Source organism: Dicentrarchus labrax, unplaced genomic scaffold (genome assembly GCF_905237075.1).
Source record: "Dicentrarchus labrax unplaced genomic scaffold, dlabrax2021, whole genome shotgun sequence".
In the NCBI taxonomy this organism is placed as follows: domain Eukaryota; kingdom Metazoa; phylum Chordata; class Actinopteri; family Moronidae; genus Dicentrarchus; species Dicentrarchus labrax.
Genome location: NW_026136724.1, coordinates 13,815,756 through 13,833,940, shown reverse-complemented (window position 1 = coordinate 13,833,940; position 18,185 = coordinate 13,815,756). Strand labels below are relative to the sequence as shown.

General features: G+C 41.0%; 1 protein-coding gene across 1 annotated transcript in view; it reads right to left on the bottom strand.

The window, feature by feature from the left end:
• Nucleotides 1-447: 447 nt before the first annotated feature.
• Nucleotides 448-18,185, bottom strand: part of exoc4 (exocyst complex component 4) — a 109,853-nt gene continuing 92,115 nt past the window's right edge. Inside the window, exons 17-20 of the mRNA XM_051391951.1 lie at nucleotides 16,526-16,670; nucleotides 13,841-14,019; nucleotides 13,577-13,736; nucleotides 448-2,733 (exon numbers count right to left, since the gene is read on the bottom strand). Of these exons, the coding sequence (XP_051247911.1) occupies nucleotides 2,496-2,733; nucleotides 13,577-13,736; nucleotides 13,841-14,019; nucleotides 16,526-16,670 (722 nt within the window). The 3' untranslated portion in view covers nucleotides 448-2,495. The remainder of the gene's footprint in view (nucleotides 2,734-13,576; nucleotides 13,737-13,840; nucleotides 14,020-16,525; nucleotides 16,671-18,185) is intronic.

Here is an 18,185-nt window from a genome sequence, read left to right as displayed (position 1 = left end):
CGCGAGACTACTAAGGTTTCCAATAGTGTATTTTAATGACATGACAGAGGACACAATAGGGCTTATAACGCAGCAAGACACTGAGCCCCAAAGAGTCCAACAAATATGTATTTATGCCCACAGCAACACAAGCCTTAAGATGGTATGTTGTCTGTGTTTATTTAACTGATTCCAATATTCTGCGCTTTGGCACTTCATGCTTCAAACCATGTCTCACACCTGTCAGGTAAAGTACATCTTCTAGTGTTGGTTTTGGATCTGTCTCGCTCATATGATATAAGGTGGTAACATCCCAGGTGGATCAAAACAGTGATGGACTGTGTTGTCAAGTGTAGAAGGGGTGTTACTGCGTGCATGAACTCTTGTCAGCAGCACTTCCCCCAATGGAAAATATGACTGCGATGAACCACAAAAAGAAAAACACTGTACAAAATACACAAAACAAGGTTGGAATTTGAAGGGTTTATTTTTCAGTCTATTAGTGTATGCATTGACAAATGATGTGTGCTTCATTTAGAGTCATTTTAGAGCATTTGTGACAACAACCAGAGGAACAATGAGGATGTTTAAACTTAACAGTAACAGTTTGATGTCTAGAATTCAATACATTCTTACACAGAAATTACTCAATTGAAGAGATGTGTAAATTAAATATCCATTGCAAGGAAAAAGAAACATGAAAAAGAAAAGCAAATGAGCTGAGTTTTGCCTCCAAGTGAAAAATTAATCTTTATTACATTTTACATATTTCATTCATGATTAAAAAGCGTGGACAGCTGTTGTCCAGTGGTTTGCACTTACATATACGGAGTACGCCCAATACATAAGCCTGCTGGACTTTTACTTTTTTACTTTTATGTGTGTGAAGTTTGATAACAGTATAATAGTATCTGTGTGTGACATGACAGAACCAGTTAACATTGTATTAAAGTTTCCCATGTATAACATTACAAAAGTAGCTTTTAAGTGAACAGCTGAATGAGCAGATCTTAGATTTTACACCAAGTGTACATTTCAGAGTGGTAGGCCAACCCCTCAGCAGCTCCATGGTTGTTTTCCCATCGATCCCAGCCTATGTGTCATTATGATGGATTGCTTTGTGGGCTTCAGGGAGACCAGCGCCGGGCCCGCTGTATTGACAAGGCTCCCATTCCCCTCTCCTCTTCTCGTTAAGTACTTCTCTCCCAAGTTAATGAACTAAAAACAGGGAGGGTTGCAGGGAGGGGGGGAATGATTTGTGATCGTCTCTTGAGTTTATATGTTTAGTTCACTTTAAAACACTTGAGCACATGCAGTGGGGACGACAAAGTAAAGATTCAGAATTGCATTGTTTCAGTTTGGAGAGCTAGTATGACTGATGAAATGTATTCCCACATAAATCCCCAACACAGAAAAGTGCAAGTCATTCCACTGTAGGGTGCTGGACTTAAAATATCACATTTCAAATAAAACTTGTTTAATGGAAGGATGAAACTGAAATCAGCAAAAAATATCTCCATTATTGAGTCTCTTTTGTCCAATTTGTAAAAAATTTAATAAACTCACAACTTTCCACACTAGCCGCGCAAGTTTGCGGCACAAACTATAAGAAAAAAAAGACAGACACACAAGATTTTTAACAGCCACAGATATGATACAATTCTCAGCAAGGGAAATCTTTGGGGACCAACCCAAATTGGCAGCAGGCGGAAGATGTGGCCTCATTCAGACAGTCTAATCTGGCATCTGTTATTGCAGACAGTATCAGTGGGCCCATGGGGCTGCCAGGAGAGCAGAGATAGAGGTGTAATTGAGAGCAGCAGTTTAGATCTAATAGGAAAATGAGATGAGATGGGGCCTAAGTTTTGGGTGAGTGTCCAAGACAATCGCCTTTTATCTGGAGCTGGAGTCATGGTGAGCAGGGGACTGTTGGAGTCGAAGCGCGAGTGCTGCATTTGTAGTCTCTTTTAAAAAGTGTAAATTGACAATATAGGTTACCTTGTGACACAGATGCATGGGGAACTAGACTTGCAAACTTTGCAGCTGTGTTGGTTGTCACCTACACTTCCCAATTAGAGTGAGTCAGTGCTGCATACACTTTATATATATTTTATATATATATATAAAATCTACATGCCCAGAGTTGGAAGAAAGTACACCTGTGTCAACCCTCGACTACAATGTGTTTCATCACATCAGGCAAGACGAAATGGAGAAGACACACACTCTCCATCAACAGAATGCACACACATTATGATCTAGGTCTAGCGCCTCTATTTCAGTGTTTTCTAACCCAATTCTTAAATATCACCCACAAGTTCTGTAATTCGTTACTCTTGCATACATGACCCATTTATCTGCTGTACATGTTCCTGCAAGACAGATCTGACGGAATTGAAACAGTGTAGGACAGATTGGTGATTGGGAAACACACCATTATTCTCTTTTACTGGTCATATTTATCTGATTTCCAAGCATCTCAACACCCCCCCCTCCCACCCTGTCCTGTTTTATAATTACACTGTAGTTATCTTCTTGTCCTTGGTGGCCTGTTTAATGGCGGCCTGCTCACAGATGATCTCCTTCAGCCTCTGCAGCCGGATGTTTTGGGTGCTCAGGTCCCCTACACCCGTCTGGCTGCGGTGGAGTAAGGACAGGGCATTGATGTACTCCAGCTCTGTGTAGCGAACACCCTGATCCACCACCAGATTCAGCAGCTCATCTGCAGTGTTGTACAGCATCTCGTAGTACTGCCTAGATGGAGTGATACAAGGAATGAATTGAGAGGGAAAGAAAAATGAAAGAATGAAGAAAAGCAAGGGAGAGAAAAAGCAGGGGGAAAAAAGTTAATAACTTTATATTCCTCTGTTTTGCATTATTCCAGTGGAGAATCAAAAGGAGCGACAACAACAAAGGGAAAACACAAAATCCAAACTAACTGCTGTTGCTGTCAAGTCCAATTTCCTTAAAACGGCCTTCAAGGACTTCACCCTGCCGCCACCGGGAGCTGACGGTAGAGGGAAAACATTCACCGGCTACAAACTAGTGAAACCGTTTTAATGAAACACTGTTGACAGAGCCAAAAGAGGGAGGGGGTGTGTGTAGAATTAATAGCTCTTTAACCAGGACCTAATGCCACAATGGGCCATTTGAAAAAGACCATGAAGTACATACTGTTAAAGAAGGAGCACAAAGGGAGAGTATCTGTGGAAAACACACACTTCCAACTGGTAACTAAAACATCAGACATAAAGACTGTGTGTGTATTTATTTGTATGCATGTTGTCTGTAGTTATTGTTCACTGAATATTTACAGGTAGACCTCCTATGTGTGTGAACACGGAATGTAATAGTCATTAGAACCAATTAAGAGAGGAGTAAACAATATTTGGCCATAAATATGGATTTTAGTAGGAAGAAAGCACTGCTGGAGGTAAAGTAATGCACAGAAGAGTGCTGGGATGCAGGACAGACAATTTTTCTTTGCTCGGGGGCAAAACAGGTCAACTACCTTAGAGAATGTGTGTGTGTGTGTGTGTGTGTGTGTGTGTGTGTGGTGGCCAGACAACTATGCTCCCAAACACACACTCCCAAGAACAGCAAAATGCAGGCGCACACCAGAATAGCTTTCACCACTATCTGCCCCTGGCTATGGGACAAATCCCATTCTCTAAAGATACACCAAATGTTACACTTCCATACAGTAGTTGTAGATACGGTCAGAGCAAGAGGACAAAGAGGGAACTATCTACACAATGAACTATGATAGTACACTTTCGCTGACCATTTTTGAATGCGTGCTGTGCAGATAATGAGCTTTTTAGATGTATTTTTCCTACTGTCCTAAGCAGCTATTGGCTTCCAATCCTTTCTGTATGGAAATACAGAAGTCAATAACGTTGATACTATATATATATATATATATATATAGTCTAATTCATCACAATGAAGATCAAGTCTGTGTTCACTTTTGTCAATATTACACTGTTTTTGTTTGTTAATTCAGTTAATTGATGTTTACAGTGTACTGAAAGAGGCCTGGAGCATTAGCAAAAAAATAAAAAATAAAAACCTCATGTGTAGATACGATGTTATGGCTCCGTATGAGTAGCAATATATGTATTTTAATGAGTTTGTCTCAGTGTGACACTGACTTTACTCTGAATGTTGGGCTGAAACCGTTTCAGCTTTCAGGCAAAAGAAGCTTTCTTTCCTAGCATAAACTGGCCTCCTTGGCCAAAGGCAGATGCCAGTCACTCAACAGCAGTGGCTCCTGCTGCTTTGTGAGTGTTGCCGTTCAGTGAGGAAAGATAACTGCAGCTCTGACATTGTTAGGCTGAAGAAAGGCCTTGGAAGTGCTGTGGTTGAGAAAAAAAAAACATTAGGTCCACTTGTTTTCAAATCTTTGTTGGTGCGACAGCAGACAAAAAGGCTGATATATAATCATGTCCATCAAAGCATCTGGAGAAAGAGGGTTAAGCTCTCCATTGTGCCAGAGGAAGATGAAAGTAAATGGATTCAAATCTTTAGTGATTTCTGATATGGCGCAGTAAAAAGACACTTTGGTAAGAAAAGATATTTTTATCTCATTTGTTGAGCTCCTCCACCCATCCAAGACCCATTCCCTTCTTGAGATGATCATTTTCGATGCTAACGAGGCGTTAATGAGCACTCCGGGAGCTTCTGTTCCAAGGTGTTTTATGTGCCGTCATTTTGGAGATTCAACAGTAGAACACGACGAGGGATACAATGAATGAGATGGAGATGGAGACAAAGAGGGAGGGAAAAAGAGTGAGAGAAGAGAAGAATGAGGAATACAGGTACATATCTGTTTTTTGACTTCCCCCTTACAAGTAATGCCCTTGGCCATTGAAGCATTTGCATTCTGTCTCGCTCTCCATCCTGCTCTCAATTTCTCTCCAAGGTCTTGTTCATTTTTCCATCTCTGAGCTCATTTCATGAAAAACCTTGTCAATATTGATGAGGGTCACATTGGTTCACTCCTTAACCGGGGGCAAGACAGAAGAGAGGGATAAAAAGCGTGAAAAAGATGGCTGCCACATGTGGTTTTATCTTATAATGAAATGTGCAGTTTATTTGTGTGTCAGTGCCGTCCAATGTGTCTGTTTTGTATCTGTTTGTATATGCACACTTTGCATTTAAGTGTTAACACATTTACCTCACTGCAACCAAACACCAACTCGAAAGCATTATCATTTCATTCTCTAGACCCAGAGATTACCTGCACGCTTGAGGCAAACCACCCCGTTATGGGACCTAATAGGAAAAACACACATAACCAAAAAGAAAACACACATTTCTTTTGTTGCGGGAAGAAGCGTTGAACAGAAGGCTTCCGCTCTTTCAAATATCCATCCTCAGCTCTCAATGGGAAACAGCTTAGCAGAGAAAAGCAACTGTTGATTTTTACAGGGCAATAAACAGGAGTAGAAACTGCACTTGACTACCTGAGACTGATTCATTCTAACTCTCTAAATGGGCATAATTATCTGTGCAGTAGATGTGTGTGAAGTATTTGTGTACACAGTTTAGCTTGTTTTTTTTAGTTCTACAGTTATTTGCTATGTTACAATATGTTTGGAGAGTCTAAATTGCCTGTTGGTGTGAATCTGAGTGTTTCTATCTATACGTGTCAGCCCTGTGATAGATTGCCGATTTGTCCAAGGTGCATTCGACTGTCACCCAGTGAGAGCTGGGACAGGCTGCGGGTATTGTGCATAAATAATGATTGATGGACACTTAAAACCCCCCAAAAGTAACTGTTGCCAGTACAGATTTTCTCAAAGTTCTTGTTGTTGGATTTTCTGTAGGCTGACTGACTGACCTTTTAGGGTTGGCTCCTTCTTTCAATTAAGAAAACCCTTCTGGTAGACTAGTGACTTATGCATGCAGGGGGAAATGAACAGCAAACATCCCTGTGGAAAACCGAAAATATGACTGGGGCCACTTTGACAGGCACCAAATTCTGTTTGGACATTTTCCTCCAGTCTAAAAAACAATTTGTGTGATAAAATAGTAAAAGTAGCTGGAAAGCTTTGGGATCCATCTGTTAATGCAGCAGCCGGCACGAGCAAATAAAAAATACCTCATCAGTGCTACAAAACAGGGCTTAACTACAGTATAATGGCAACTATAATTCACTTGGCAGTGATGCATTTAGGACAAATCCCACACAGGATTTGTTGAAAGCAGATCTACTGATGCTCATTTATAACTGATGACGGTGTACTAAATCCACCGTGCAGTTTCTTTCTGTACTGCTAATATCAAAACAGAAAAGCTGCATCCACGGGATGACAGTGTGCTAGACTGTCAGCAGGTTGTTAGTTTGTGTATGTGTGTGTGTTTGTGTATGTCTTAGTCCTGAGGACAGCTGGCAATCTGGCCTCTGTTCAGTAGGAAGGGGAGGGGGCTGGTTCAGCAAGAGAAAGTGAAGGAGTGTGTGTGTGTAACTGTGTGTGTGTGTGTCTACGTATGTGTCTGAGTGATGTATGTTAGTGTGTGTTGAAAACACTTTCAAACAGTTCATTACCCAAGCAGTTGGAAAGCCATTTGCCAAACAGGGTAAGGGCTGTTAATAAGATTAAAATCTCTCGGCACCCCGCCATCAAGAAAGAACCCCCAGTGACACACACACACACACACACACACACACACACACACACACACACACACACACACACACGCTAACCACACACACACACATACCTCTCTTTATCAGTTAAAGACACAGATAGTTAATGAAACCAGCATTCCTTTTTTCTACAAAATCAAAGTGAGTTGTTGTTTTGTTGGTCCTTAAAGGAAGGACCAACAAAACACAACAACAACAACAACAACTCACTTTTTTTCTCTCTATTTATGGCCCTTAGTCTACCTCTCTCTCTCCCACACACACACACACACACACACACACACACACACACACACACACACACACACACACACACACACACACACACACACACACACACACACACACACACACACACACACACACACACTAATTTGACCAATTTGGACCTGCTTCTACCACAAGCCCCCTGTATGAGTGCTTTGGTAATCAGTGCATGTGTTCATCATCATACCTCCATGGAGCGCTTTCTATTAAATTTTAATTAGCACCCCCCCTTTCATTTTTCTCATATACCAAGAGCATTAAGTAAATTTATGATGCGTGGATGCAGAATAGGACAGACAGATATGTTTGTCAATAGCACGAAAGTGAGTAAGAGAACGAAAGATAAAGGGAGAGAAACATGGAGGAAAAGACGGAGAGCAGGAGGAAAAGGAAAAAAAGTAAAGACAGAGGAGAAAAGCGAGAGAAAGACAATAATCAGCACAATTCATTCCCCCTTCATTTTCAGCGTGTACAATATTAAGGCCATTACAGGCTGCTTCTGTCAGCGTCTTTGGAAGAACACATTAGTTAGTGGGGGAGAGATGAGGTTAGGAAGGAGGAGGAGTAGAAAGGATGAGAGACGGTGGATGAACTTCTCCATCAGCTGGAACCAAGACTTGTTGCTGCAGTAACAGATACCGGGGCTACTGACACCAACAACAGGACTTTTCAATTTCTTCCTTTCGTTTTTCCCTCCCTATAACATATACGTCCACACTTTATTTGTAAGCGCTGTTTACAAGCTCTGTTTTAGCCCTCTACCCTAATTAAACTGATCTTCTTGACATCCAAAAAACAGCCACAAAAGTGGATACATTTCAAAACCCTGACCGCACAATTTTAGTGTGAATAAGTAAAACTATAGTCAGACATTCAACTTTAAAATCGTTCTGTTGCATCTAACCTCTATATGATCACTAATTTTAAATGCCAATCACACAATACAGGTGCTGTAATGAAGCTGGATGTTTTTTTTGGACAGCCAACTTTGTAACCATAGCAGTGCCTGGTTGACAGGTGGTATTTATGACCTGTGATCAAATTGCTATTCTATGCTTGTCCAGTTGTATAAAAACAGAAAAACAAAAATATGTAAATGAGAACTACTAAAACAGTATATCGTACATGTAGATGGTCAGCAGGAAGGTTTAACACAGGTTTAACCAGCTGAGACAGGTGCAATACAGATATATGTAAGCCAAGAAGCCTCCACTGTACACATTTCTATGAGCTTTGTTTACAGTAAGAAATCCTTCCATCACTGCTCTGTCAGTTATTTCTGACAACTGTGCGCCTGGAAAACTTGTGTTCCCAGAAAACGTGTTGCGTTACCATGACAACCGGCAACTGTGCACTGCCCTGACCAGCATAACTGCACATTTAACAGGGCTTCTAATATGGTGAAAACATTTATTCTTCCGCTTTGATACTTTTAAAATGTAATATGAAGATGTAGTTAATGTAAATGTTGCCATGTTTTTTACGTGATGAGAAGTGGCTATAGATTCAGGGTTTAAATTGTTTTAATAAATCTTTCAGCACCTTTGGCTCTAAAGGACGACAGAGCTTAACAAAAATGAAACTGCTATCCTGGATGCGTGACGATTTCACATGTAAAATTTGCCAGCTTATTGTGAATGTAGTCTCAGTTTATACATGCCTCTGCCTCTTTCAATCTCTCTCTGAAGTATCTCCCTTTCCCCTCCCCTCTGTCTCCCTCCCTCCAAAGCAGTGCAATCGTCTCTCCTCTGATAATGAGGAAAGGTCTGCAGAGACACTGAGACTAAAGCTTCATCAGCAAAGACCAGTCCCATCATGCTGTGCTACGCACAACACAGACACACAGATGCTAACATACGAATATACACACTCTCACTGGTCTCATCAGCAAAGACCAGCGTCATCATAAACACACACACACACACACAAAGGCCAGCGTGGATAGACAGGCTTCATCAGTAAAGACAAGTCTCATCATACTGCATCTTGCTCATGCACACACAGAAAACAGGAGCAGAGGGAGGGAGGGGCTGGAGGAAGAAGGGAAGAGAGAGAATAAGAATTCAGCAGAGGCGTCGCAGGTGTTTGGATGGTAGCAAAGAAGAGAGGACTGGAAGAGAAAAATGAAGAAAAAGGGGCCGAGAAAGGAGGAAGAGAGAGATAAAGAGAGAGACACAAGGTGACAGGAAGGGAGACAGAAGCCGAGCAAAGTGACAGTGTACCGAAGCCAGGCCTAAATACAAACAGTTTTATCTGTTGACACCCACTACCTCCTGACACGGCCGTCAACTGTACTTATTACCACATTCTCTGTAGACACACCAGCCTGTCACCTCGACACACACACACACACACACACACACACACACACACACACACACACACACACACACACACACACACACACACACACACACACAAAACCAAAGACAGTTTATTTGCAGATTCGAACACACTGAATCCTAGAGACACACAGAAGCTGGGGCAGTACACTTCGGGACAATGCACAGTACACAAGGCTCTTGTACAATTCACACCTGTACACCCTCACAGGGTTGTAATTTCCAGTAGCAGACAGGTGGGTGCAATGGGCTGAACTCTGGGGCATCTCTACAGTGAGCCTGTCAGGCTGGTGTTTAGCCAAGCTACAGGCTATGGGGCTTGCGAGTTAGCTAGGGATGTTATGACAGCCCTGCAACCTGCCTACACGGGTCGCTGGGCAGCTCAGAGCTCCACTGTATGTGTGTTTGTGTTAGTGAGTGCGTGTTATGAGTTTGTCATGTCTCAGTGTGTGACTGGAAATACATACCTTAAATTCTGGTGGGCCAGACTTAGAAGATATTTACACAGACAAACATTACATTTATATTTGGTGTATGTAAATTTTTGGGGCAAAACATGTCTGTAGTGTGTAGTGTGTAGTGCCTGTGTTTTCATAGGCTTTGTCTAATGATCCTATGCTTTGGCATCAGGGGAGATGGTTCAAGTGAATTCAGAGTTCAGCTTTCATGACATAAAATCCAAAAAGTGCTGATACAATTAGTTGATTAGCCGATCGTCAGAAAACTAATCAACAACAATTCAGCATCAGGACACGTGCAGAGCAGAATGGAACTTCATGACAGGTAAAATGACAAAAAAACAAAAAAGTTGCAACATTAAAAGCACAACTGACATTTTTTAACAGTTTTTAAAGGCTTTAAGGCCACCTGTGAGCCTAGCTGTGCAGCAAACAATATGTGCTTCGATTTCAAATCTCAGTGAAAGCTAATTATTTTAGATCTCTATTTAAGGTTACTAAATCTGTTGCCGAGCAAAATAAGTCAACAATTTCTCCATAGGCTGAAGTGGACTGTTGCCAGGCAACACTAAGTTTTTGAAAGTTGTATTGTTATGTTTTCTTTGGAACTATGGCTTCTGGTCTTTTCAAGATAAAAGACTCACAAACAAAATCACCTTCATCTCATATCTGCTTCTGTCAAGAAACCAGCAATCAGCATAAAGAAAGAGAGAGACAGAAAGAGAGAGGTAGACACACAGGATAATGGCAGCTGATCAATGGAGTGAAGGTTGAGGGCACAGTCAATACACAGATGTGACATTGCAGTGACACACAGTTCTGCAGAATAGGACCGATCCCCTGAACTGTTTCTGAGCAGATGGTCTGTGTGTGTCCACTTTTGTGTCAGTGTTTAGGTGTGTGTGTGTGTGTGTGTGTGACCTTGACCCAGGAGCTGAAATCGCTGCCAAACGTCTGACTGAGAGACAAGAGACCGCCATAGGACCATGCCATACCAACACACATGCTCACACACATACACAAAGACATACTGAGTTTTACAGACTGTGCAACCTTAACCATCGACATACTGTAGGTTTTCACAGTATTATACTATATATAAACATGGATACTGCCACAGGGGGGCACTGTTTCCCCATCCTTCTTCACAGTCTAAGAGAGAGGAGTGAGAGAGTGTGTGAGAGCGAGTGTGTGTATGTGTGTGTCTTCATGAGTTCTGCAGTGCTGGTTACTGGGCCTCTCCTTAGTTTTAACTCAGATCAATGGTTATCACTGTGCCCTTGTCCAGGTCTCTCTCGCCTCTCCCTTTCCCATACAAGTAAATAAAAAATAAACACACGCACACAAACACATATATAGGAACATAAAAGTACATGGGTTCACAGTCAAGCATCTGCAGCCTTTCTCAAAAGCAGGCTTCCTGCTGTGATCACTTCCTTTCCTCATCTACTCTTGCTTTTCCACATGTGGTAATAAAACACTGATGAGTGTTCTTCTTCTAGGCCCCTTCCTCAGACTGCTTTTTCACTGCCGATTCTGGTTGGACGATATTCTCAAAATCGTTACAGCAAAACTGTTCACGATTCAAAATACTATGTATATGCAACTCAAATAACAATCATCACATCTTTCAATGTCCATGATATGTAGAGGTTTTAGCTGCTAAGTGATTCAATTTGTCAATCTTGGGTGTTCGATGCTCATATTCTTTGAAACATATGAGAAATTCATTATACTTTTGCAGCTAATTTTATATTTGAGTGCACGTCTTCTGAAAAGGAAGCTTAAAAATATTACTTCTGGCTTTTTGGTAAATCACAAATGCATCATTTTATCTCATCCTAATCATCATACTTTCTCACACAGGCCATATGGTCACCTACACTCGCAGGTCTGAGCCACGTATCACACTTTATGAATATTCATGTCCAAAACATAAATATGGTGATTTTAAAAGGCTGATTGGCTTGGCTGAGTTGAGTGTGTGTATGTGTGTGATGTGTGTTTGCAAGAGTCGGTGTGTCTTGGAGCCGGAGGCCGGCCAATCCAAAAAGCCATGAATTTGTAAACAATGTGCTCTGCAATTCCCAATCAACACCTCCACACCACCCACGCCTCGTAATCAGGGAGAGCGGGAGAAAGAGAGAGTAGACAGAAGAGCCATCACTGGCATTTCTCCATAATCAAAGTTGACAGAGGGTAGAAATAACATACTAATCAATGGCCCTCTACATCCAGTACAGTTCAGGTCATTTCAGTGTACTTCTTTGGTTTTTTTTTCCTGGGGGAAAACTTGGCTTGCAATACTGGCAAATTACAAATGTCCCAACACATAGACACCCATCCACTTCAACATATGACACACTCATAAAGAGTCCAAGAGCTGTGAAAAGCAGCTAATTAATCCTACGACACAACATGACAACGTGGCAAACACTGGTAAACACATTTTACAACATAAATATTAAGACTGAGAAGGTTAGGAAAGGTGTGTTAACACAGATAGTTGAAATGCTGCCATAAAAACAATTTTGTTTTTAGAAACAAAAAAGTCTGTTTACTGTGTCTTTACAGTCATGTGAGAAGCATGTCACAACCAAAACTTGTTCAAAGTTTTACTTTTATAACAGAGCCACTGTTGTACTTCTACAAAATAATGTAATGTGAGGAAAAGAGAGAAAGCAAGACCAGGAGAGAAATACAAAGAAACGGATACCCACTGACAGCTGAAAACAAAGTGGTAATATCTGAAAATCAAGCAGATAAAGTTTTTTCTTCCCTTTCTCTCTGTCTGTATCTTTCTCACTTTCATCTCTCACTCTGCTGTATTCAATCTTCTATCCATGCTGTCTTCTCCAAGTCAATTCAATGCCTTTGCCTGTGAAAGACATCTTTTCTATAACTTCCTTTCACTTAGTTTTTCAATTTTCCTCCCCCTAAGCCCTCCCTTCTTTCTCCATCTTTTCCATCACCCTTTCTCTCACACATTCTCTCCTGTCAAGGACACAGGCTTCAGAAAGAGAGAAAAAAAAATCATATGAAGACTATGAATCACCCTTTTCTTTCTGTCTTCTCTCTTTCAAGCCTCCTGCTCCCCCTCTCCTTCTTTTTCACAAATATATCTGAACGCTGATTTCCCCCATGCCTGTCAGGGCTGGAGAGCACTGGGCAACAGCAGGTAGACTCACGAAATATAAACGTATGAATGAGAAATAAACACCAACAACCGTGCACACACTGACACACGGTGTGTTTGACAATCTGTTTGACCATCTGTCTGCCTCGTGCATCGACATAGTCTGAACTTGAGGACATTGTGCAGGTCTGTGTGTGTCTGTGTAGGTGTGTAGTAGGGTCGGACCAACATAAACGGATTTAAACAGAAAAACTAATCATCAGCCAGTAAGCATTGTCTTAATACAGTTCATTTGATTTTATATTTGATATATTATTTACAAATATTACACCCTTTAGGTATCAAAATTAGAATGACTGTAGTACAGATAGCAACACATGAATATGTGTTAATATTAATAATTATAAGGTTATTATTATCTTGGATTTTAAGGTAGAGTCCTGTGATATCAGAGGCTTTATCACCATGACAACAGCAAACCCAAGGGAAAAACAGCAAGCTCTTCTAAAGTACTGGCAAGAAAGTGGCATGAAAATTTAGAGACACTGACTATCTGCACGGCATCTCTTCTGCCAGCTGCTTCGATCCAAGGTTATGAGCCTTTACAAACCAATACTGGTGGAAACTGAGTGCATATACAAGTTTCTGGTTTTGGTGTTTTTCTGTTGTGAAGCCAACAAACTGCTCCAGGTGAACTGCATTATAGCTAATCCCTGTGAAAACGTGACAAGACTCATACCTGGCAAAGTCGAGGTCAGCCTCCCTGGACATGGTGATGTTGGTGAGGTTCTGCTGAAGGACAAATATGTTCCTGCACATCTTCTTTATACCAGACTCGCTGATCCTTTTAAAGTACTGGGCCCCGTTGATTAGAATACAGGAGATCAGATGACCCAGACCTAGCAAGAGGGAAGAAGAGAAAGAGAAAATAATGATAGTCAGTTCAGCACAGAGAAGAACTGAAGTAGAGAGTAGCATAAAAACAGAAAAGGTTGGTGCTGACCTTCAAAGATGTACTGGAACTTGTGCTGCTGAAGGGCAGCCCCCATGGCCTCCTCTATGGCTGAGATGTCCTTGTTAAGTTTCACCACCAGTGGGTCGTAGTCCATGCTCTCCACATTAGCCACAATGGCATAATTGCCTTGCTTAGTCAAGGGGATCAGGTAATGGAAACAATGCACCCTGGATTAGGACACAGAAGGATAGTAGAGTTAATGGAAATAAAAGAGAAGGTGGAACATTTGTTGAAGACTGTTTATATGTTTAATCTTTTTCCAGGTCTTGTCAAACATGCATCTGCTGATTTTGCCATTGATGTTGAAAAAAAAAAAGAAAAAAGCTTATATACCGTAAAGAGATGAAGTGTTTTATGACATAGTTCGAAGGTAGACTTAAGTGGGCAATGAGTGTTCTCACTTCTGAAGCCCTGGTAATATGTATACCTAACTATAACACCTATGATTCAGTACTCATAATATATCCACTTATTCAGCTACCACTACTTCACTTCTGAATACGATTCAGCCAGGAAATCTGATTAGTTAAGGGGAACCTGTGGAGCACAGTGCTAAATACAGTTTGCTGTACAACTTTCAGAGGTATAAAAAGACTTAAACATCTAGTAAATTACAGCCTACAGCCTAACAGAAAAAAGGCTTTCACTTAAACTTTTGTATTGAAATAACACAGCCTGAGGATTTCTGTGAGTTTCCTTCATTCTACAGATCCTTCATGTCCAAAACAAATATGCCTTTGAAGCATTTAATTACATTTTCAGAATATATGCCAGAGAAGCTCATCTTTATGTCTCAACGCCTAAAGTACTGTATTAAAGATGTTTCGGAATTCATTTTATCTAAAAATATTTTTGTTCAGGGACCGTTAGATAAATATGTGGTACAAACATGGATTTGTGCTCTTTGCCAGTAAGCAGTGTAATTATGGGTTAAGAACCTTGCTCAAGGGTTTTTATATTCACTTTTCTTGGCCACATTTTTTTTTGGCAGGTGAAATTACATACTGTATATTCTTTTGTACATGTGTTCATAGCCAACTGCCATGGACAAGGCTGATTTAACTTTACAAGAGACCCAACATCAGAAAATGTCAGAATGTTCAAAATAATGTTTTTTATTCTTTTTACTTTTGGTTCACTGTGCTCTACATGAAAATAACTTTAATCACGAGAAGCAAAAAAATCCTATCCTAGTGTGTCCATGGTAACATATATCTTTAATAATACTTTTACAACTGTTATGTGCAGAGGAGGTGAAATTTAACCTATCCTTTAACAAGATGCTACTTCTCTCTGTCCATTTAAACACCTACATCTTAGTCTGAGGTCCTTTTGGTCCACAGAAGGCTCATTTATGTCTAAACTACAAGGAGTCAATACTCTCATAATTCCATAATCACAGTGCCCTGAGCAGAAAGTTATAAAATTATATGGGTGAATGTCTCTTCCCCCTAAGGTGAAGCCAACAACTACACCACCGTTTCAGTGCCTCCATCCTTATCTCTCTATTCAATCATTTCTTGCACTTAGCTACGGTATCTCCCTTCTTTAACCCCCACCATCACTTTAACCTCCACAATCATCTCTCTTCCTCCCTCCCCTCTCGCTCTCTTCCTCATGGCTTCATTTAGCTGGTACCACTATCAGGGGAAATTCGCTAGATGGGGAGAGTCAATGGAGTGTAGCATATAGCTAGACATCAGCCTCAGGGAGGGTTTTCTACTGAAATCATAAACAATATTGCATAAGCTACACAATAGTCTACAGGGAAATAGTGGTTCATGGGGGGATGGAAGCAAGGGAAGAGGGATGATGGAGGACTATTAGTGGTTTGTGGGGGGAGAAAGTATATGGTGTGGTAAATTAACTTGGATATTGACATTCAAAACACATACTCAAGACATGGTATAAATTCCTGAACTTGTGCATTTAGGGGAGAAGTGTGATGCCACTGATACTTTTTGTCCATATGATTTAATGGCCTGTCCTCCTCTTAGCTTGTGTGGTATGATCATAGTAAATAATTTAAAGTTATAGAGTAATGATCTAACATGCATCAAGATGCCACCAGTGCGCGGGTTACATAGAAAGCGTTGGGTGCGGTTGTTTGGTTGCACATCACACTGGTGTGTTCTGACGTTAAAGGATCCAATCGGAAAAATATAATTTAAAAATGCTACCATATTATGTGGTTGTAACTATATAATCTTCCAACACTTATTTAGGTATACTGTTTAACTAAAGGGAAACAAATCATCACATTGAAATAATCAGCATTGCTTCAATATATGAACCAGTGCAACATATAGGCCAATTCAAGCCAACCTGCTTTGAGCACTATGTTTAGAGTATAATGCTGCTAGGACTGTGTGTGCAGTTTAACGCCTTGACTTTCAAGCATTCAATTAAATAAGAGAAATGTATGATATTAAAAAAAAATTAAAAAAAACACTTAAACATGTCAAATTGTTAGTGTTTTAACAAATAAAATCAAGATTACTGATCATTTATAGTCTTGACATTGACTTTGGAGGATTTAAAAAAAGATTCTGAGGCCATCTGTCACCTGGTAATATGATAAGATAAATGTAATAATACCATGTAGCACCCCTGTGTGTGTTTTCATTTCTGCAATATAAGTGAAGTTTGGGTGAGTTTCTCTCTTTGTCATACCTGACCTCCAGGTGCAATACCAGGAGACAGCGGTCGGCAATGTCCTGGAAGCCCCGGGACAGGTCACTTAGGGTCTGTAGAATCTGCTCCCTGGTCCGTTCGCTCTCACCAACCACCTGGCTGTCTACTGAGCATGGGGATGCACCTGGAGGGACAGAAGAGACAGGAAGACACACCATTTACAAACACAGTTGTACCAAACAGGGGCAGTAGTAATGAGTAGAAGGGTCCTCCTTTAACTAGGGGAACTATGATGAAGTTTCAATGTCTGGATGATAAATGCTGAAGAATGCTTGAGCCAACTATTATAACCCTACCAGCACCAGAGGTGGTGCTCTATAGTTGACCCTGCCCACTGACCCCCACAAATGTGTCATACACTCATTATTACTGTGACCTATCTGTGCCCACACGCACTGCACTGTCCTACAAGATAACAAGCATGTGTGTCATTTAATGTTGACATAATCAGGTACTGAAAATGACACCAGCTTATACAGTACACACAAAAGAAAACCATTAGTTGCAACGTCACACACTTCCTGAGTCCTTCAGCAGGTTCTTGTACTTTCTTCTCGCCACTTTTGCTGAGACAGCAGGAGCATGTGTCAGTGCACTGCATTGTAAACCACACAAAGGACCTGTGCGTATGTGTGTGAGAAGAGAGAGAGAGAGAGAAAGAAAGAAAAAGAGAGAGAGAGAGAGAGAGAGAGAGAGAGAGAGAGAGAGAGAGAGAGAGAGAGAGAGAGAGAGAGAGAGAGAGAGCCAGAGAGCACGAGAGCATGATGAGTGTATATAAATTCAGCCCGGTGTAGATCAATGGCCATAAATTAGCAAGGGGAGGAAAGGGAGAGAAATTGGCCCCGTCACTCATATGTAAGTCTATTTGGTCAATGAGGCGAGTGTTTGTGTGCGTGTATATGTGTGTGTGTGTGTGTGTGTACGAAGAGTGACTGTTGAGCAGGAGAACAGGAGAATGCAGGGGTCCACGATCGATGTGCCGCAGTCAGAGCCAGCTCCCCAGTTACTCTTCCTGCCCTTCCGAAGGTCACACGCGCATGCACGCAGGTACAAATGCCATCGCACACACACACACACACACACACACACACACACACACACACACACACACACACACACACACACACACACACACACACACACACACACACACACACACACACACACACACACACACACACACACACACACACACACACACACACACACACACAGCTCAGGACAGAGTGGTAGCAAGTATGAAAGAAGGCTGAAATGACCTGTTCATTTGTCTTCCATCTCTATGACTAGATGAAAGAATACTTTTGACTGATATTCCTCAAAACAGACAGGAAGTGAGATACAGGTATCTTACTCCAAAGTTGTTGGTTTCATTATTTGTACATGGATCCATTCACATAACCCTAACACACACATAGATTAGCCCTAATCAGAACACACTGAAATATTTTTGCATTCATTATTTCTTACTTCTTTCTGTTCATTCTTACTTTGAAGTGTAGCTAAAACCCAAGAGTCTGCTGAATAGTACATCTGGAACCCAATAAATGGGAAAAATTACCTCTCTAATCATAAGTAAGGTAGTAAATGCAGTGTGTTTTTGAGCTAACTCTGAGCTTTTGAATGTATTGGAGCTCAG